The sequence below is a fragment of the Salvelinus fontinalis genome, chromosome 13 (genome assembly GCF_029448725.1).
Source record: "Salvelinus fontinalis isolate EN_2023a chromosome 13, ASM2944872v1, whole genome shotgun sequence".
Taxonomy (NCBI): domain Eukaryota; kingdom Metazoa; phylum Chordata; class Actinopteri; order Salmoniformes; family Salmonidae; genus Salvelinus; species Salvelinus fontinalis.
Window position 1 is genome coordinate 50,400,106 of NC_074677.1, and position 22,411 is coordinate 50,422,516.

At 42.4% G+C, this 22,411-nt stretch overlaps 2 protein-coding genes across 3 annotated transcripts; both read left to right on the top strand.

The window, feature by feature from the left end:
- Nucleotides 1-262: 262 nt before the first annotated feature.
- LOC129868886 (cofilin-2-like) lies at nucleotides 263-8,917 on the top strand. The gene is made up of 4 exons (XM_055943209.1): nucleotides 263-371; nucleotides 7,282-7,592; nucleotides 7,707-7,783; nucleotides 7,908-8,917. The coding sequence occupies exons 1-4, from the start codon at nucleotides 369-371 to the stop codon at nucleotides 8,018-8,020; spliced, it is 504 nt and encodes a 167-aa protein (XP_055799184.1). The 5' UTR covers nucleotides 263-368; the 3' UTR covers nucleotides 8,021-8,917.
- Nucleotides 8,918-13,217: 4,300 nt separating this feature from the next.
- LOC129868887 (transmembrane protein 151B-like) lies at nucleotides 13,218-21,261 on the top strand. 2 transcript variants are annotated; one of them, XR_008761831.1, is made up of 2 exons: nucleotides 13,218-14,265; nucleotides 17,522-17,968. XR_008761831.1 is itself a non-coding variant. In XM_055943210.1 (2 exons), exons 1-2 carry the CDS (start codon nucleotides 14,206-14,208, stop codon nucleotides 19,537-19,539), a joined length of 1,725 nt encoding a protein of 574 aa, XP_055799185.1. In that variant the 5' UTR covers nucleotides 13,369-14,205; the 3' UTR covers nucleotides 19,540-21,261. The 2 variants fall into 2 exon arrangements, 1 of the variants encoding a protein (XP_055799185.1); XM_055943210.1 differs by having other exon boundaries at nucleotides 13,369-14,265; nucleotides 17,875-21,261.
- Nucleotides 21,262-22,411: the final 1,150 nt, after the last annotated feature.

The window sequence follows — 22,411 nt, forward strand, 5'->3', positions numbered from 1 at the left end:
ATGCACCTTAAGAACGGGAAGCATAGAAATAGTGCACAAAAACCTATCTACCGCTTCTTAAACTTGCGTCCAGTGAGAATGACAGATCTATAACTCACATGTACATTTGGTCGGGTCGCCCAAAAAGGTATACACGGCAGCTTTAAAATGTTCCAATAGAGTTTCCCCATCACCACTAAAGTAATATTCCTGCGCCAATAGCAGATTTTGAGGATTTGTTTAACATCCATACCACAGTAGGGGGGCGTGGCCACTGTGAAACGTCATTCCGTGAAAAACTCTGCCTGTCAGTCGCGTTCTGAGTTTCTGGTGTTGTGCGAGCTCAAGAGGAACGACGTTTCAGACGCTGATAGACAAAAGACCCAACCATGGTAACGTTACGTTTGTTTCAAATCGCTGTAATTTAGTTATCCTAAATACACACAGTAGCTGTATTGGGAACGGGTGCTTACTTGGCCCGTTAAACATGAAATTATGATTTTATTTAGCACTATAGTTTCACAATAGAGGAATATTGTCTGGATGGATAACTAACTAGGAGCACACATTTACGAACTGGCTTGTAACGTTGACTTCAATTACATTGTCATTCGTTGTCAGAGTTAAGTTTTAACCTAGCCCCTCGGCATTTCATCTCTCAACCATGACTAATGCTGGCATGAACTAGTGCATGTTGGCGTCCTTGGTAGTAGCTAACGCGTCGCCACCTAAGCTACCTTGTTAACTGTTAGGCCTCTTATTAAAGACGGCAAAAAAATGTTAGGAAACTAACGTTACGCTATCCACTATTGGAATTGATAAGTATAACCAGCTAACGTTACTATATTTCCTTTGAATTTAACAACGGTTATGTTAGAGCAAGACCGTGCCGTGTTGAAGCGTTAGCCTTACTAGTACCGGTGACTACCGCCTGTTCCAGCTGACCCCACCCTTACTTCAAGTACAAGGAAGTGTAACATAACCAGCTATCAACCTGCCAATGTTAATAGAATATGGTCAAATACGTCTATGGACTTTGTTCAGTTGCGTCTATTATTCACTGCGTGTGTTCACTTAAACAATTTCAGTGATCATTGAGGGTTGGTTAGCCGCACAAACGAGCAAGCCATGGAACACTGCCACAATTTCCCTCTTACTTGACTTGCGCTTATAAAACCGCGCGCCAGTGTTTCTTCTCGTTCACAATGTCCCCGTATACATCTTGACGTATTTCATTACGCCGTACATCTTTAGTCTTGTCCCACTACCGAATGGACAATATTCGTTTTTTACATTTTTATAATTAACCCAATATAGGCCAGAGCCTGTCGTTTCCAGTGGGACTAAATTAATCATAGTGGGCAGATCAAACAAGGTGCCAAGCACGAGCTAGTGAGATCCTATTGGTTGCATATTTCTGTAAGGAAATGCCTGCTTAGTGAAGTGCACATGTGCAATAGCTAAATTCGCCCTTGCACTCCTAAACAATGCACTTTTTTAGTATCTTTGGCGAAGGGTGAAGTTTCCAAATGAAGTCCACTCTGTTTGTTACAGATTCTAGTTTTGGAAACAGAAAACTGTATTGAGATCAAATGTTTAATGGATGACAAAATAAGCAGAACGTCGACCAAAACGCCATCTTCCCCCACTGCCGGCCACTGGGTTTCTCTTATCACCATATTTAGTAGTGAGTGAAAATACCAACCAGATGCTTCACATTTATACACCCAGTGAAATATCTTGCTCATTGTTCTATCTGTGAATCAAATCAAATTGGCACACGTGCTGAATACAACAGGTGTATACTACACCTTATCGTGAAATGCTTACTTACAAGCCCATAACCAACAATGCCGTTTTAAGAGAAGATTTACATAAGTAACATAATAAATGAACGATGAGGCTATATGTACTGATTCAATGTGTGGGGGTACAGGTTAGTCAAGGTAATTTATAAATGTAGGTATGGGTAAAGTGACTATGCATAGATGACAAATAGCAAGTAGCAGCAGTGTAAAAACAAAAGGGGGTGGGGTGTCAATGAAATAGTCTAGGTGGCCGTTTGATTAATTGTTCAGCAGTTTTGTGGCTTGGTGGTAGAAGCTGTTAAGGAGCCTTGTGGATCTGGACTTCACGACTCTCTTGGTGTGTTTGGACCAAGATAGTTTGAGGACACCAAGGAAATTAAACTCTCGAGCCGCTCCGATTCTAGTTAGTTGTGCACGACTCCAGGATTTGAGTTGACTCCAACTCTTGTGGTTGGAGTCAATTCTAGCTGATAAGCCTATTCTTTGCCATGTTATAGCCATATTCAGACGGCTATTACTACACTTTGGTTTTGTAATGATTATCGAAGCTTGTGCGTTATTCCAGAGGACGATTCACACATGATTTGTTTTTCTTTGCTCTCTGTAATTCTTACTTTTTTCAAATTTTAATTGACTTATGATGGAAATCTGTAGATTTTTATTGTAGACGCTAAGATATTTCAATGTCATGTCTAGACGATAATAGTCTTCACTGATAACTCGTGCTTGGCTGCCAAATGTATTGGTCTCCACATAATATTTACATTGAAGTGTGATCATAATCATTATTGTAGTGATCCATCTATGGTAGACGTCCTGCCTAATAACAATGCCCCACATCCTGCTGATTTGAGCTTTTGAACCGTATTTGCACTTGACTGTTTATAGATAAGAAACTGAACTTGCCATTTCCAGAAAGGTTAGCAAGGATGCTGCTTTGCGATCAATTGCCTTGGACAGGGCTCTCCATACCTGTTCGTGGAGAGCTACCATCCTGTAGGGTTTCACTCCAACCCTAATCTAGCACATTTGATTTAATAATTAGCTGGTTGATAAGTTAAATCAGGTTAGTTACAACTGGGGTTAGAGCAAAAACCTACAGAAAGGTAGCTCTCTAGGAACAGTGTTGGAGAGCCCTGACCTAAGACTTAAACAGCCAGCCAGGGTTTCATTAAAAGCTATAGGGTATACTTTTTATTGCACATTAGGCTTAATTTAACATTTGGCGATGTTCAACTTCAATTCACTGGCACTGACGTTTATTTTAGCCATACTCATTGATAAATGCAGATGACGGCGCTATAGCCTATGCCCACGGTTCTGACTCTCTCTGACTCGCCTGCTCCTCTTTCTCTTAGCAATGAAAATGCTGGTGTGTTTGGTCGTCGGTCTGTTGCGTGTAGAATAGCTCAGCCTACTAAATGATAGTCCCTCCTTTAGTGAACTTGTGCAAGAAATTGCGAAATATAGCATTTCGATAGCCTACTAACGTAAACTCACCCGATTCCATACAAATGTGCACAGCCGCAACATTCAAACGAGGCTACAAAGAAAACTAATGGGACTGTAGCGACTGTGTTGACTTAAAAATTGGGGGTGTGAATTAGGTTTCTATTCAAGCGTTGATCCACATGGTAATGGCTCTATAGTATTGGAGAAAAGTTGAAAAAACGGACCCTCCGTTACATCGTGACGTGTCATGGCGTAACGTACAGCACGCATAAAGCAACTACTTCTGTCTTACAATCTCTCCACCAGGTGTAGCACTTCTCTCATCGTTTAAAAATGAGAAATGGACAGTGACGGAGTAAGGGGGGATACCTAGTCATTTTTTGCGTCATTGCATGCGATCATCATTCTCAAAGCCGCTGTTTACTTCTAAGATCACTTTAGCACCGTCCTAAAAACCCGATTCAAATTCGACACAAACCTTCAAATAGGTATGTAATGACACATTATATAAACTCTTTATAGTGTTTTATTTACCTTTTAGAGACGATAAGTTGGACATATCGAGTGGGGGGGAAAAAAGCAATTTTCCCACAACCTCTCTCCTTCTCACTATCACGCATTAGTTTCGCTTCCCCACCCGCCATTTTTAAAAAGACCCGACAGGGCTCATTGCCTGCTTGAATTATGCAGAAACAGGCAGCGTTTAGGTCATGTAATTGATCATGTTGGAAAGGGTAGAAATTGTGCTTTACAATGGTATTGACGTTACAGTTGATCTGGAAGTATTGCATTTTTGGGGCACTAATATAAGGGCAATTGTATGGACCAAGGCGATGTACGAGTTTACGTTACTTTTGATTACCAATGCACACTTCTGGCTGTGCCCCTCCCATCTCTTTCCCTCGCTAGCTTGCTCTTTCTTTGATGTGGAAGATGGAAGAGTTTGTTCCATAGTAAACTATGGAAAATAGTTGCCACAATTGCAGAAATACTGAATCTTAGATTCCGCTAGCAATCGACTCCTAAGCTTGACACCCAGAAATGGCAATTGACGGTCGAGGAATCTATTATTTTGTAGTAGACTCCCCACTGCTAATTGTAGTGTTGGTAACGCTAAATAGAGGAGAGCCTCTCGTTAGCCATTGCCTTTATTTTGGGAGATTGCAAAATATGGCCAGAATAAATATATTGTTTCAGATGATAATGAACCATGTTTTGTTTAATTACTTTTTCCTAAGTTTCGTTTAACTTTATAGCTGGGTAGATTGTAGAGCAACCAATTTTTGGTAAAACATTTTTTTACCTTTATTTAGCTAGGCAAGTCAGTTAAGAACAAATTCTTATTTACAATGACAGCCTGGCATAAGGCCTCCTGTGGGGGCGGGGGCTGGGATTAAACATGAAACATTTTATTAAATTAAAATAAGATAAAACACAGACTTAAGACAACGACACAGCATGGCAGCAACACATGGCAGTAGCACAGGGTACAAACATTATTGGGCACAGACAACAGCACAAAGGGCAAGTTAGAGACAACAATACATCACGTGACGCAGCCACAACTGTCAGTAATAGTGTCCATGATTGAGTCTTTGAATGAAGAGGTTGAGAACTGTCCAGTTTGAGTGTTTGTTGCAGCTCGTTCCAGTCGCTAGCTGTAATAATTATCATAAACAATTGTCTTTAAATCACAAACATTTTTAATAGAATTGGCTTAGCAGCCAATGTGTATTATTTTTAGCATTACTATTAAAATAGTACTCACTTATAGGAATGGGTCATTGTTTGCAAGTTACTAGCTATCCCATAAAGCCATCACCGAAAACCACATTTTCATCTGTGGTTTTATAACTTCCAGGTTTTTGACTGACTCTGGCTGGACTGAAGACGCCGCAGTTTGTAAAATGTCAGTGTGGCGGCCGTCTCGCAACGGAGCCTTGAACCATAAGGGGGCTTTACGATTCCACTCCGCTATGGACGTCCCCATTTGAAATGAATGACATCCGCCGCACTGTAACGGCGTGCTTATGGGTAATGTGAACAAGGCTTTACCATAAGCACACTGCAAATTTGCGACGGATGTCATACATGCTCTGCATTGCGAACTTGCTTGACTTGCTATACATTTATAAAAACATGAGGGAAAAGTAACTTAACACAACCATGTTTTATCACCTGAAATGGTATGTTAATCCTGTTTTGAATGAAACGGTTATATTTTAGAATCTCCCAAAACAAGACGGGCTCTCCATCTTGCGTTACAAACACTACACTTGTCTGTTCCGTAGCGGGGCAGGACTCCATGAAGATGACTTGCAGCATAATGAAATGGGCTACATAACGATATGTACGGGGCACACTGTAATGTAACCTGACGGAATGCTTATGGGTAATGTGAACGAGGCTTAACATTCCCTCCGCTCAAAAGGTATGGGTTTCTTCATCAGCACAACCATGATAAGAAAGAATGGACCAAGTGCTGTAACCACTGCTTTGGGAGAGAAAAGAGGACGTGCAAATGCAAACACAATGTTAGCTACTGGACATCCTGTTCTTTGAAGAGTCTTATTTTCTTCTTGGTCAAAATATTTGAATTATGTTTTAACAAATTCATTAAAAATATAAGCCATAATGTTGAGTAAATAAGTATTCAATCCCTTTTTTATGGCAAACCTAAGTTAGTTCAGGGTTAATACTTTGCTTAATTCCAATAATAAGTTGCATGGACTCAATAATAGTGTGCAATAATAGTGTTTAACATGATTTCTGAATGACTACCTCATCTCTACCTCACACAATTATCTGTAAGGTCTTTTAGTCAAGCAGTGAATTTCAAACACCGATTCGACCAGGGAGGTTTTCCAATGCCTTGCAAAGAAGGCAACCTACTGGTAGATGGGTGAATAAGAAGCAGACATTGAATATCCCTTTGAGCATGGTGAATTTATTAAATACACCTTGGGTGGTGGATCAATACACCCAGTCACTACAAAGATACAGGCATCCTTCCTAACTCAGTTGCTGGAGTGGAAGGGAAATGCTCAGGGGTTTCATCATGGAGACATTAAAACAGAGTTTAATAGCTGTGATGAGAGTGAACTGAGGATGGATCAACATTGTAGTTACTCCACAATACTAACCTAATAAAAATATTCCAAAACATGCATCCTGTTTTTGCAATAAGACGCTAAAGTAAAACTGCATAAACTGTGGCAAAGAAATTCACTAAGTCCTTAAAACAAAATTTTATGGTTGCGGCAAATCATAGTGGTGGCTGCATCATGTTATGGGTATGCTTTTTATCGACAAGGGAGTTTTTTAGGATGCTTTGATATGGAATAGAGCTAAGCACAGGCAAAATCCTACATGAAACCTGGTTGTCTGCTTTCCAACAGACACTGTGAGAAATTCACTTTTCAGCGGGTTAATAACCTAAAACACAAGGCCAAATATACACGAGTTGCTAACCAAGACATTGAATGTGGATTACTTTTGACTTAATTTGTCTTAAATCTATTGCAAGACTGATCATCAACCAACTTGATAGAGCTTGAAGATTAAAAAAAAAGAATGTGCAATATTGTACAATCCAGGTGTGCAAAGCTCTTAGACCTTTAGGCTCTAAGACCTTGAAAGACTCACAGCTGTAATTGCTGCCAAAGGTGATTGTAGCATGTATTGACTTAGGGGTGTGAATATTTATGTAAATGAGAATTCTGTATTTCATTTTCAATAGATTAGCAAAAATGTCTGTTTACATTTTGTAAATTATGGGGTATTGTGTGTAGATGGGTGGGGAAATGATTGACCTATTTTGAATTCGGGTTATAACACATAGTGGAATAAGTCAAGGGCTGTGAATACTTACTGAGGGCACTAACTGATGACAGTTGCTCAATCTTTTCTTGCACCTTAAAGTCAACTGATATGGACAGTGCAGGTGTAAGATGCTCAAATTAGCAGTGCAATGGCATAGTGATTTATGAAATTCATGGATTTCTTGGGTACATGATGCATTAAAGACAGTTTTTCTTGTTAGGCCTCTGGGGTGACAGTGACCGATGACGTTATTACAGTCTTCAACGAGATGAAGGTGCGTAAGGCCCAGGCGAACGAGGACGAGAAGAAGAAGCGGAAGAAGGCGGTGCTGTTCTGCCTGAGCGAGGACAAGAAACACATCGTCCTTGAATCGGGTAAGGAGATCCTGACTGGCGACGTGGGTACCACCATCGCAGACCCCTACCTGCACTTTGTCAAGATGCTGCCCGCAGACGACTGTCGCTACGCCCTCTATGACGCCACCTACGAAACCAAGGAGACCAAGAAAGAGGACCTGGTTTTCATCTTCTGGTGAGTGTCATCTGTTAAGCACTGGGTTTAAAAAGTCAGTTTGACTACAACGAGGAATACAGAACCTTGTGGTCATCTCTCCTGTGGTCATCTCGCCTGTTCTCTGTATCTCAGGGCCCCAGAAGGTGCTCCACTGAAGAGCAAAATGATCTACGCCAGCTCAAAGGATGCCATTAAAAAAAAATTCACAGGTGAGCGCTATGTTTTTAGTTTGAAAGAATCATAATACTGTCCAACCGCTGTCTGAGTGTCTAGGGTACTTATTTCATTTGTGGGTTTTTTTTCTTCACATTTGACTACTTTGCTCAATTGTAGGTATCAAGCATGAATGGCAAGTTAACGGTTTGGAGGACATCAAAGATCGGCGAACCTTAGCAGAGAAGCTTGGAGGCTCGTCAGTGGTCACCCTTGAAGGTGGGCCTGTATAAATCCCGTCTCGGGTATGATCTGAGGCCTACAGGGAAAGGAAAAAAAACAGAATTTTAAATCCCGTGGGTATGGCTGTTCATTCCAGAATGATAACATAAGGAATTAGGTGAGGGGGTTTAGAGTACAAATTTGAGGGGGTTGGGGGTGGGGTTTTCTGTTGTGTGGAGAAAAATCAAGCATGCTGTTTCATGGTTTAAAATTGTGGTTATCATTCCACTTGTCACAATGAAGAACACAGACACGTCTTAAATGGCAATTTGTGATGAAGGATTATGACAAAATAGATGAAGTTTGTCGCCATTTATGAGATTGGCCTTGCAATTTCCAAACTCATGAATGAAATCTAATGGAAGAAAATTTGCCCTTGCAATTTCCAACTAATGAACCAAATGGGTTTTACAGAATGATTTTTTTTTTTACAAATGAATACTGGTTATGTCTTTTGTTTGATGGAGGGGTGTCTGGATCAGGCAGATGAAAGAAACTAACGATCAAGCCTATGACCAACCCACTGGCTTAATTTATGCACTCTGTTCACACGTATTGCCAAATTAGTTATTCTTTAGCATGTCTAGCTAAATCTAGTTTTATTTTCCAGCATGCTTCCATTAAAATTCCAAAACGTGACCTTATTCTAAGTTATTTCCAAAACCTTTGTACAAACAGTAAATGAGCTGTGTACAAAAAAATACATTCCTTATTTCATGATGAAATTTCAGAACAGCTTGAACAGGGATCACTTGACGGTTTAACAATATGGAGTCAGGGGTATGTAGTAGTGTGGGTGGCTCAAGTTGGAAGAAGCCTATGAGAGCAAGTAAAGTGTGGATGTATATGTGGGTATTCTGTTTTTGTCTCCTTCTGTCTGAATAAAGAAAATGCACTTACGTTTACTAGCTGCTGCCTGTAACATGTTTTCTTTGCCTATTGTCCATTCTTGCCTACGTTTTTACATTTTTCAACTGAGTCTATTTGGATGCATCAATATATTAGCAAATTATTAGTCTATTCATGGTGCATTTTTTTTATTAATTGTTTACATTTTATAGCCCACACAGCTCAGTGGGGGAGAAGTGTACAGGGCATGCAATTTTTGGCTAAGTGGTATATCCCCACTAGTGATGGGCATTCTGGGTCTTTTCGGTGAGCTGTAGTCTTTGGCTCCATTCACGCAAAAGAGACCCTTCCAGGGCTGTCTCCAGGCATAAGCGACATAAGAACTTATCCCAGATATTAAAGATGCCAGAGCGTGAGGACCGTTGTCCACCCGACCTCCCTAAAGCCTGGCAGGAGTGACAGCCCTTGAATCCAGTGCAGTAGCATCAGCACAATGTGACATACGCCAACTGACACTAAATTGACTGGCCATGTCGGAATATCCATACTAACGTACTACATATATGAACTGCGTACTATTTACTCATCGCATACTGTTTAGTAAAAAGTGTGCTCGCGGCTCTAAATTGAGTAGGTGGGGTTGAGTGTGGGGGGATTTTTCAAATTCAGTAGACATGCATCGCATTAACGAGGCTGATAATAGCTCATTTCCAATGTTAATGCTTTCTCTAAACTCTGAAGATGTATAGGCAAACTTTCACATTCAACCTATAACACAGTGGCCAATAGCCCATCTATTCTAATTTTCAAAGGACTGAAGACAAACAGGCTCCATTTCGACACACTAGTGATACCGTAGTGCTATAACGTAGATTCAATCAAATAGCTTGATTAACATGACATCAGTAACGCAGCTGTGTCCCGAGTCCCCAGAGCTGACACATTCAGGAATCAGAAGATGGTTTACTATAATTTAAAAGCTCTGAAGGCTAAGAAAAAAACACTTATCAGTGACAAAGCTGAAATCCACTTTAAAAATACTTGTGTTAGTGAGGATGTAGCCTGCGATGCAAATCCCTTTATCATTTTAAGAACAAAAACTACTTTGACAACATTTGAACTCCACCGCAGAAGCTTTGGGCATTTTCCCAATAAAGTAGCCTAGTTTTGTTAGGCTCTAGTTCTCTTCAAGTAGCCAATCACCCACAGCCCACATCTTCCAATGCATTCTGGAAAAGTGTACATCGAATTCTACTAGATAAAGAGGTAAAATTAGTTTAAAATCCTGGCATTTAAACCATACTCGATTTTCTAAATGTAGCATACTATTAAACATTCTATTTTGGCGTAATGCCATACGTGATTGCATTGTTTCCCACTATTTGTTGATTTTGGTAGCGCATGCTCGTATCAAAGTTATCAGCTGTTGTCAAAGCTGAAATGAGTATGACATCTGGGCATATAAAGTATACACTTTTCAAAATGTTGCATACTATTAAACTTTTTTCGAATACTCAAACGGCCTATTTTGGATGCAAGTATGGGTATTCGGACACGGCCACTGACTCTAGCCAAACAATGTATTATTTTGTTATTGTTCATCTATCTCCGATAAGCTACCCAGGAAAGGGCTAAGATTTAGCCCATATTAATATATGTAGCCTTAGAAATAAGGTTAATGAAATCAGTAACTTGCTAACATTGGATAACTGGTCATCTCTGAAACTCACTTAGATAATTCATTTGATACAGCAGTAGCAATACAAGGATATAACATCTACAGAAAAGACAGGAATGTCAATGGGGGAGGTGTTGCTGTATATGTTCAGAGCCATATTCCTGTGAAGCTTAGGGAGGATCTCCTGTCAAATGTTGAAGTGTTGTGGTTGCAAGTTCACCTGCCTCATCTAATGCCCCTTTTGGGAAGCTGCTGTAGGCCACCAAGTGCTAACACTCAGTATTTGGATAACACAGTTAGTGTGCAATGCTTGATAATGTGTGTGATATAAGAGCTGTCTATTTTCTGGGTGACCTGAATATTGACTGGTTAGCAACATAGCACATTGGTAAAAGTCAGTGACAAACATTGAAGCTAAGCAGGGCTGGAAATGTTTAAAACTCTGGATGGGAGACCAAAGGCATAGCTCCAGTTAAATCAAATGTCATGTGGGAGGTGCTGTCCAGGCTTAACCATGGGAACTCATACATGAAAATGTACACTATATATACAAAAGTATGTGGACACCTTTTGAAATTAGTGGATTTGGCTATTTCAGACAAGCGTTGCTGACAGGTGTATAAAATCGAGCACACTGCCATGCAATCTCCATAGACAAACATTGGCATTAGATTGGCCTTACTAAGCTCAGTGACTTTCAACGTGGCGCCGCCAACAAGTCAGTTTGTTACATTTCTGCCCTGCTGGAGCTGCCCCAATAACTGTAAGTGCTGTTCTCTGGAGTGATGAATCACGCTTCACCATCTGGCAGTCCGACGGACAAATCTGGGGTTGGCGGATGCCAGGAGTACACTACCTACCCGAATGTGTAGTGCCAACTGTAAAGATTGCTGGAGAGGGAATAATGTTTTGGGTCTGTTTTTCATGGTTCGGGCCCCTTAGTTCCAGTGAAGGGAAATCTAAACGCTACAGCATACAATGACATTGAAAATTATTCTATGGTTAAGTGTGCCTTGAATTCTAAATAAATCACTGACAGTGTCACCAGCAAAGCACCCCCACACCTCCTCCTCCATGCTTCACAGTGGGAACCACGCATGCGGTGATCATCCGTTCACCTACTCTGCGTCTCACAAAGACACGGTTGGAACCAAAAATCTTATATTTGGACTCATCAGACCAAAGGACAAATTTCCACCGGTCTAATGTCCATTGCTCGTGTTTCTTGCCCAAGCAAGTCTCTTTTTCTAATTGGTGTCCTTTAGTAGTGGTTTCTTTGCATCAATTCAACCATAAAGGCCTGATTCACACAGTCTCCACTGAACAGTTGATGTTGAGATGTCTGTTACTTGAACTCTGTGAAGCATTTATTTGGGCTGCAATTGCTGAGGCTGGTAACTCTAATGAACTTATCCTCTGCAGTAGAGGTAACTCTGGGTCTTCCTTTCCTTTCCTTCCTTTCCTTCAGGAGAGCCAGTTTCATCCAAGCACTTGATGTTTTTTGTGACTGCGCTTAAAGAAACTTTCAAAGTTCTTGAAATTTTCCGGATTGACTGAACTTCATGTCTTAAAGTAACGATGGACTGTCATTTCTCTTTGCTTATTTGAGCTGTTCTTTTTTTTTTTTTTTTTTTTTATCCCATTTTCTCCCCAATTTTCGTGGTATCCAATCGCTAGTAATTACTACCTTGTCTCATCGCTACAACTCCCGTACGGGCTCGGGAGAGACGAAGGTCGAAAGCCATGCGTCCTCCGAAGCACAACCCAACCAGCCGTACTGCTTCTTAACACAGCGCGCCTCCAACCCGGAAGCCAGCCGCACCAATGTGTCGGAGGAAACACCGTGTACCTGGCCCCCTTGGCTGGCGCGCACTGCGCCCGGCCCGCCACAGGAGTCGCTGGAGCGCGATGAGACAAGGATATCCCTACCGGCCAAACCCTCCCTACCCCGGACGACGCTATGCCAATTGTGCGTCGCCCCACGGACCTCCCGGTCGCGGCCGGCTGCGACAGAGCCTGGGCGCGAACCCAGAGACTCTGGTGGCGCAGTTAGCACTGCGATGCAGTGCCCTAGACCACTGCGCCACCCGGGAGACTATTTGAGCTGTTCTTGCCATAATATGGACTTGGTCTTTTACCCATTAGGGCTCTCTTCTGTATACCAACCCTACCTTGTCACATCACAACTGTGACAAGGTTTTAACAAGGCACACCTGTTAATTGAAATGCATTCCAGGTGACTACCTCATGAAGCTGGTTGAGAGCTGTCATCAAGGCAAAGGCTGGCTAGTTTGAAGAATCTCAAATATAAAATATATTTTGATTTGTTTAACCCTTTTCTGGTTTCTACATGATTCCATATGTGTTATTTCATATTTTTGATGTCTTCGCTATTATTCTACAATGTAGAAAATAGTACAAATAAAGAAAAACCCTGGAATGAGTAGGTGTGTCCAAACTTTTCACTGGTACTGTACGTAAATAAGGTATTACTGTTTTTAATTTGTAATACATTTGTGAAAATGTAAAAAAAAACAGTTTTCACTTTATCATTATGCAGTATTGTGTGTAGATTGAGGAGTTGTTTTGGGCCGTTATTTTTACAAATGATTTGCCACTGGTCTTACACAAGTTACTATTTATGCAGATGATTCCACAAAATACATGTCATCACCCAAAGGCAGTGAGTTCACTGAAGCTTTAGATAAGGAGTTACAGTCAGTATCATGCATTTGGTTCAAAACATTATCTAAGACCTAAACCTCAACTCAACTGGAGGTTGACCATTCCCATGGAACTAGTGATTGTGAAATGTAGGTGAATAGAGCGATGGGCAAAGTTCATCAGACCGTTCCAATGTACAAGGAGGATTTGCTCACCGGCGCACATCAAGCGCACAATATCTAGGCTATGATATAGCCACTCGAACTAGGCCTAATTAAAATGTTGCATTTATGTAGGCATTTAAGAAGATGATGCGTGCTTACCGGTAGGCTATGTCTCGTAACTGGGTGACGTCAGCTCTAACCATCGACGATGAAATGTGCAGGTGAACACGGGATAAACACATGAACCAAAAGCAAGAAGGGAGGAGGGCAAAATTATCTGGCGAACATGATTTCTGAATGGTGGGATGAAGATATATTTACGGATAAATGGCGTGGTATGCTATCGCACTTAACCGATGTAGCTGCATCAGAAGGTATAGCCTAAATTGCCTATCAAATAATCATTGTTCCCCCGCTCGATAGTCCATGTTGGCGCCAATGGAGTGACCCAATGGAACTAGTACAGAGAAGGCTACTGTGGAGAAGTAGGATAGGCGACAGCAATAAATTAACAACACCCACATGTGGCACTGGTGACTTAACGGACACCCGAGAAACAACACCTGAAAATTGTTTTTGTTTTTCACTGTCCCGCGATCGTGTGACAAGACCCGTAGGACAGGATCGAATCAAGCCGTTGGGGCAATGGTAGGAGGTGCGGTAATAACCTGGCAGGAGGGATGCTTCATGCTCGGAAGACGTTTGCTTTTGGAGGATCGTATTCATACATGGGGCTTGAGTTGTCATGCGGGGCGGTCCCGACTCTGGACCCCCTGATTGTCGGAGTCTCGGACAGATCCCGATGCTCACGGTCAAATCGTAGCTTGTGAGGAACAAAAGAATGCCTGCGGTGAACGTTACCGGAGAAGCGCCCTTACTGAACGGGGGCAGAAGAGAAGAGGTAGAGCATTAGTATAGGTTAGGTTGTTTGGGAAGTGTGTGTGAGTGTATATGTGTGTGCTCGCGCGCGCGCGCTCCTGTGTGTGTAATTGTGTATTGTTGGACGCTAGTGCATAGGTAGCTTCCTCTCGCAACTAGGCATTTATATTAGCATCTATATTAACGATTCTGAATTTGACTGTGTTGTTTACAGATGCGTAGTGCCTAGTTGTGGGACGGAACTACTGCATAGGCTACTTTAATACAGGCTAATAAAATGAACATTTACAGACCCATATAGAATGCGCGATTGCAGGAATATTTAATTCATATCATATTAGGCCTATCATATTAGGCCTGCACTGCGTGGAAAGCTCAAGCTAATTGGTTACTCGACCTCAGTTACCACTCTACTGTAATCAGGGCAGCTCACAGTTATCCTCTTACTAACCAACATGTTGAGCACAAACAGACCTCTGCATCTCTGGTGGGTCAGAGTTGTATCAGAGTCCCGCTGGTTTTTACAGTAGTTCTTAATTTTTACAGTAGTTCCAGTCACGTTCCTTTTTTTACTGCGTGTATTTTACAAGGTTATTTGAAGAGTCACCCCTTGCTAATGGAGGGACGCAACTGCATTGCAGTCGAAGTGGAGGTGAACGACTGAGCTCATCTATTTGCCTGTACCGGGATATGAATGCCACATACAACGGATTGATATTCAACTCCTCATAATCATGATTAGGAGACTTATCTTCTCTGGGGATTACTTATTACAATGAAAGGTATAGCATCAGTCCACATTATAGTCTAAGATCGCTAATTATGGTCTGAGTAGTAGTCAGAGTTGCTGAGCTATAACCTCAGATCCTATGTTACAGGGTGATCGATAAGAGAGAGACAGAGATGGTGGAGAGCACTATTGAGTTTTGATGATGATTGTATTATACTGACACAACCATACCAATGCTCTTAAGTGTTCCTGTTTACATAAGCAACATGTCTCATGTTATAATGCCTTACTTTCCCATGAGCATGGCTGATATTTGCACATCTGATGTCAAGATGTCCTGTCAGGGTAAATCAGCACAATTCTGTGTGTGGTAATGTGATTTTTTTTTTGGGGGGGGGGGGGTTTACATTTTTACTTGAGGGGCCTTTGTGCTCTATTGAATGTTGTGGGGTTAGAGACAAGTAGAGAGATGTGCATGCATAACTGTGTGCAGGCCATCTCTCCATTTTCCCTTCCTCTGCTTTGCCCTTCATCTCAAAGTGATGGTAAGGCAGGGGAAGCCAGGCCCCTACACACACACACAAAAACAAAGTAGGGAGGGAGGTCTGTAGTATCACTACAAATTGAAAACGACCCTGTTGGGTCAAACCACATTGAGCTGTGTGTCTTCTGTTGTGTTTGCAGCCGTCTATGGTCAGTTTCCTTCCACATACTTTGAGAATAATTGTATTCTGATGTAGTAGAGTAAAGAATTTCAGACTACAGGCTCACCTACTTTAATTTATACACACACAAACTCACATTATGTTACTGCTCGCCTCTAATCTGAGAGCCATTCCCAATAAAACTGTCTCTCGGGCCAGTAGTTCTTAGGCTTGATAAATCATTTACAACGGTTGAGTGAAACTGAAATGCTCTATATTTACCTACGTAAATCTATCTTCTCTACCTTTCTGTTGTTGCATCAGGATATGTTACATTTGGGGGGATTTATTTCTATAACAAGAAAATACTTCACTCTGTCTCTCTTCTGTATTGATCTGCCAGGTACCATTCTTCATTTTTAGGCTTGTCTCATAGACTAGATGTAACATAGTAAACAAAAATCCAGGACACTCAAATTAGTACGATATGTTACTGTTTGGTATAGTTACAAAAGACAAAAGGTTACTTAAGGCAAAAACAAAAGGGGGGTGTGTGGGTGGTTGGTTGGATAGATTGGGGGGTCGGTGGCATATAAATCTAGCAATCCAAAGGTTGCGTGTTCGAATCTCATCACGGAAAACTTAGCAACTTTTGCAACTACTTAGCATGTTAGCTAACCCTAACCTTGCCACCTAGCTAACGTTAGCCACAACAAATTGTGATTCTTAACATAACATACAAAATGGATGATGGACATCCAGAAATTAATACATACCATACCAAATGTAACATACCATACTAATTTGAGTGTGACAGATTTTCGTTTACTATGTTACGTCTACCCATATGTCCAGGTTGTCATTTAGGCTACTTGCTTTGATAGTTGATAGGTGAATAATATTCTACAGAAGTAGTTTCATAGTGCTAATGTCAGTAAGGAGTGGAAGGAAAAGCGATCAAGTGGGAGAGAAATAGCACAGTGGAAAAAGCATGATGTTCCTAGCCCTGACCATTATCAAACATCGTGTATAGTAAACTGCCCATCCCTCTCTCATTCACTCCCCCTCTCTTCATCTCTTTCTCTCTAAATGGCTTTAAGTGGGGGATGAGTGCAGAGTTGGCCCATCATTATTATAGATAGACACACACAACATCTGTAATAAGTGAGGCACTAAGGTCATGGTGAACTTAAATGGTCTCTCCCTTTCACTCAGTGTGCTCCCTTGTCCTTGTAATGCAGGCACAATGAAACCCCTGTAACTCTGCCAGCAGGAACACACCTCCTCGGAGCTACCGCTTGGATAGCAGCCTGCCTTTTAGGAAAACAAACCTTCCCTGCAAGGGCACTGTCATGGCTGCGAGAGGCACATTTGACTGCTTAAAAGAATGAAGCAGATAGACAGATACGCTGAGCTCAGCTCTTATCTATCTGTATCTCTGTCTTTGTTTGCCTTTTGGTTATTTTCAATGCTCTTTGTGTGGCCAGTAGTGTTGCTGCATGTTTCGCTCTTCCACTTTGCTCACTGTCCATGTGCATCCTCCCATGTGGAGTATGAATGACCACAGTACCACTAACCTCCACTGGCAAAAGAAAGCTGAACGCACTCTCCTTCTTTCTCTCTGTTGATGAGGTCTAAAAGCATCAGCCTCATCCAGTGTCCACTAAAACCAAGTGTTTAAAAGGGGCTGCATGGTTTGGGTTTCACTCTGCCTGGAAATGTGTCCATGCCTCAAGAGACTGGAATGGTCCATCTCTGGACGAGCAGGGGAGCATGAGAGGACAACATTGATGTTTATTAATGTTGTTTGACATAAAATGCATTTTGATCGATGCCCAATCATCTGTATTCTTATGGAATACACTTAATATGTGTTCTGTTTTTTCTGTTTCTGTTTCTTGCAGAAAAATCCAGTTTTAAAATCCCTTCCTTGTTTTTTGTTTTGCCTCTCCCATTGTATGTCCTTCAATCCTGTTCCTCTCCTTTTTATCACCCCTCATACAAGTCATAATGTTTGATGTTTTATCATCATTATAACCCCATTCCCACCACTTACGCCATCATTTTTTCAATGTCCTTTCCACTTTCACATCCCTTCCTTTGCCCAACTTTAAACCTGTGCTCCTGATCCCATCACTTAATCTCGGTTACCTTACTCATTTATAAAATCTAAACCGAATTTCTTCTCATATTTGTACCCAACCCTCCATCCCCCCACCATTCGCTTTACCTTGTCTCTTATCCCTTCCCCCCGTAGCAGCGTCCCTGTAAACAGTCCCTTCCCGGGTCCCTATGCCGAGAGTCCCACTGGAAGTGCCTGCTCCTCACGCTGCTGATGTTCGGCTGTTTCGCCACACTGGGATGGTGCTCCTTCTCCCGTGTCACCGTCATGGCTGCCGATGAACACGGCCTCTACTACGGCGTCCGCGCCCGCCTCTACCATGACAGCCCCTGCTCCAACGGCTACGTCTACATCCCGGTGGCCTTCCTGATCATGCTGTACCTGGTCTACCTGGTGGAGTGCTGGCACTGCTTCTCTAAAACATCCTCTCTGGCCCGGGTCAGGATCAGCAAGGTGTACAACAGGGTCCAGAGGCTGCAGCAGGCCATGCCCTGTATCTGGTGGAAGGCCATCAGCTATCACTATGTGAGACGGACACGGCAGGTGACTCGATACCGCAATGGTGACGCTTACACCACCACACAGGTGTACCATGAGCGGGTCAACACACACGCAGGCAGCTCTGAATTTGACTATGCTCAACATGGTGTAAAGGATGTATCCAAGGAGCTGCTTGGCCTTCTGGAGCATCCGGCCGTACGCCTTCGTTTCACCAAGTGTTTCAGCTTTGCCAGTGCCCATGCCGAGGCCGCCTACCTCACTCAGCGCGCACGCTTCTTCGCAGAGAACGAGGGTCTGGATGACTACATGGAGGCACGGGAGGGCATGCACCTGAAGAACGTGGACTTCCGTGAGCACATGCTGGCCTTTCCTGACCCGGCGTGGCCGCCCTGGTTCTCTCGGCGGCGCATGTATTGGCTGATCTCAGCCCTGATGTTGTCCTGGCCACTACGTGTGGTGTCGGAGTACCGTACGGCGTATGTTCACTACCATGTGGAGAAGCTGTTTGGTGAGAACGAGGAAGTCAATGACAATGACAGCACTGAGATGGGCAACTACCGCTTAGGCCAGGAGAATGGGCAACGCGGTGGCCCCAGATTACGTGTCATATCGAGGGTCAACACTGTGGACATCACTGAACTGGAGTGGCACATTCGCTGTAACCAGCAGATGGTGCCCAGTTACTCCGAGGCCTTGCTGATGGACCTGAACACCAATAACACAACCTCATTGCCCTCTGCGTTTACCGGGACAACACATGTTCCTATGAGGCGGAGCTCCAGCTACGTCCTACAGAGCTGCCCTCGCTGCTGCAGGTCCACCAGCAGCTCCTCGCTCCCCTCGCGAGTCAGGGGAAATGTGGTAATGGGGGCAGGATCTTTGACATATGGGACAGTGGGAAGGATGGGAGGAGGAAGGTTAGCCCTCAGCCGCAGTGGATTATCTCTGGGCCGTTTGCACACGATGCGCCAGGCCTGCCTGTTTCACTCCCGGAGCCTTGGTGCAGGGATGGGGAGTAGAGGGGATGAAGGTGGTGGGTTTCTGGGACTGGGCCTCCGCCGGGCTAATGAAGAAAGCAGAGGGGTCCTGGAGTCAGAAGGATATGAAGAGGACGAGAATAGTCTGCAGCTAGAGGAGGATAGAGAGCAGGAACTAGAGAGAGTGAGGACCGAGATCATGCAGGGAGTGGCCCGTGTGACAGAGACACCACCAGCTTATCAGGAAGCTCTCCACTTGCCTGTGTTGATTGTCCATGGTGAGGAGAGCTGTCATGGAGGGGAGGACCTTGATGCAGGATAGTCACTGTGATTGGCAAAGGTGATGTACAGTAGAGTAGATATGCAAATCTGCTCAGGATGATGCAAGAAATTAGAGAGAGGGGAGGAGAAGAAAACAGGGACGGAGGAAGAACGTGTGGCGATATCGAAAGGGTTGTTAAAGAGAGGGGTAAGGAAGGAGAAAGAAAACAAATGGAAAAATCATGGTTTCCAGACCTGCGAGAAAGCAGTACTGTATGTGAAAAATGTGTAGGGAAACAAAACGATTGTGTCACAGTAGATTAAATGACAGTTATGTAGTTGCTCTTCCTAAAGAGACTGTAATATGTGTGTCCCATTGTCCACAATGAACAACAATCGCTTTGTATCTTTGTTCATGAATGTATGGAAGTATCAAGGAGCTGCTGAGTTAGCACTTAACATCAGGAGTAGTTCATTTTTCACCAAGCTATTAGATTAATTCAAGGGGCACTGTATAATGTGTAAACTTACAGAACTCCCTGTTAGATGCAGAGCAAAACTCTAATGCCAATAAAAAAATAAGCAATTGCCATTCCACAAAGAGAGTATTACCATTCCACAAAGAGAGTATTACCATTCCACAAAGAGAGTATTACCATTCCACAAAGAGAGTATTACCATTCCACAAAGAGAGTATTACCATTCCACAAAGAGAGTATTACCATTCCACAAAGAGAGTATTGCCATTCCACAAAGAGAGTATTACCATTCCACAAAGAGAGTAGTCCCATTCCACAAAGAGAGTATTACCATTCCACAAAGAGAATATTACCATTCCACAAAGAGAGTAGTCCCATTCCACAAAGAGAGTATTACCATTCCACAAAGAGTATTACCATTCCACAAAGAGAGTATTACCATTCCACAAAGAGAGTATTGTAATAAGATTTGATATTACTTTTAGATGTAAAACAAATAATCAATTTAGCCAATACACTAGTAGTGATGAGGCTTATGTCACCTACTCGCCTTCCTCGAGAACATGCAGATCGAGAGGCCAACAATATTGTCCATGATATGACATCAGAGATATAGTAAATCATCTTTTAAGAGTTAAGTGCACAATTGTCCCACTTTATGCTTTTAAGATTATCTCTTTAATAGATAAAAAATCCCTCTCTGCAATTTGCCCTTCACCACAATTCAAAAGGGGTTTTCCCATGTCTCAGTTCTGCCCACTGTTGTAATTATACATCATGATCAAGTATGGATTTAATGCAGTAGAGTACATCCTCACACTAACACTCACACTACCCCAACCCCCCACCCCTCGCTCAGCTGATGCCATTAGGAGCACCATATGTGATCGATGCTCGGAAGGCTTGGGACCAGAGCCTAAAACCGAGCATGCTAAGACACACTTCTATACATCAGCATACGTAGATAGCCAGTAGGTGCACAAATTATTCAGCACAATAATAACAATAAAGCGATAAATGGTCGTGAATGTGGACCGACATTTCAAAGAATGGCCATGTAAACATTTACAAGTATGAAGATATTGACAGGGTCGAGGACAGAGGTACGGAACAACTAAATGTGTTGGGTGGCTCAACTCAATCCCATCAACACTCTAAAACCACACCTTATCTTGAAAAGAGTCCTGTGTGTATTCATTCTGCTGTATCTAATGTGTTACCAGTACAAATTCCAATTGTTGTTGATGAACATGATGATGGTGTTGGTGGTACAGAAGCGCACTAATAAAGTAAGTCTGGATATATCTACATGTTCTGATAACTGATAGTAATGCTCTCTATATTAACTGAGAATCACAGTGCAATCTTTTTTAAACTACCGGTGTATATGGGAAATAACATCTCCCTCTAGTGACAAGTACAGTAACTGTTTGAAATAGCATCAGGTCTACCGTTACTGTTGTTGTAACCAGTGTTGTTGTACCTACATATTGTAACCAGATTTATATATCTTTTTTAAAGAATTAGAAGTGTTGGTTTTGGTTCTCACTACATCCATGCATGACTGTCTGCATGCAAGCAAAGCAACCAATCTCATTTCATTTGGCTCCTACTCTCCCTCCCTCCGACCCTAAGCTCGTTTTAAAGGGCTAAGCACCCGTCACATTTCATATGACAAATGAGAGTCTGCACATCAGCTGCATGGGAATCTACCAGTAATTGGTAAGTATAGGTACAAACCATTCAGGTGAAGAGGAGAGAAGAAACTGCTGCAGCACATGTTCCTTTTTTCAGATGGGACCATTTTCACACTGGTAAGTGGCCCTTCCAAGTTTATAGACATACATTCAGTATTATGAGTTTGTATAAATCAGAGCAAAGTGTTTAAACTCTGAAAGCAAAACGTGGTACTATGCAGTTGTGCAATAACTTTGGTAACCACAATGTTATTATGCAGGTAGTTACAATTACATATGTTTTATTGTCACATGCAACGTATTATCCAGAAATGACTTTGGCTTCACTTATGACGCCAAATGTAAAACTGTCCTTTTGGGGTTGAAAATGTGTCTGAGTGTTTGAAATGTGTTAGCTGACGTTACTAGCACTGGGGAGAGATAAGCTACACAGTAAGCTACCTGCAGACGTCTCATGGGCTGATGAATCAGACTGATGCTGCTGTCATGAACATTTCAGTGTTTATAGCTATTTAGTGGTTTTCAGATAGTGTTGAATCACTAGGCTATACCTCAGTGCAAATCCAAGTAGGATGTTTTATGCTCTACTTTGGTTGTTGCCAGATCAGTGTCTGTGTGTGTGTATCCTCAGTGATTTTCCCTTCAATATTTTACTTTTCCCCAGCTCGTACAGTGTCTCAGGAGCAGGTGAATTCCGTTTTAAACAACATGTAGAGCCTGTTGGCAGAGGCAACGCGGCCAAGGGCCGAGTGCCATG

Excerpts from the sequence above, each read along its gene's own strand:
- LOC129868887 (XM_055943210.1), top strand. The coding sequence starts at position 14,206 with ATGCCTGCGGTGAACGTTACCGGAGAAGCGCCCTTACTGAACGGGGGC. Across the intron at positions 14,266-17,874 it reads ACGGGGGCAGAAGAGAAGAG|CAGCGTCCCTGTAAACAGTC; the intron begins GTAGAGCATTAG and ends TTCCCCCCGTAG.
- LOC129868886 (XM_055943209.1), top strand. Across the intron at positions 7,593-7,706 it reads GACCTGGTTTTCATCTTCTG|GGCCCCAGAAGGTGCTCCAC; the intron begins GTGAGTGTCATC and ends TCTGTATCTCAG. Across the intron at positions 7,784-7,907 it reads CATTAAAAAAAAATTCACAG|GTATCAAGCATGAATGGCAA; the intron begins GTGAGCGCTATG and ends GCTCAATTGTAG.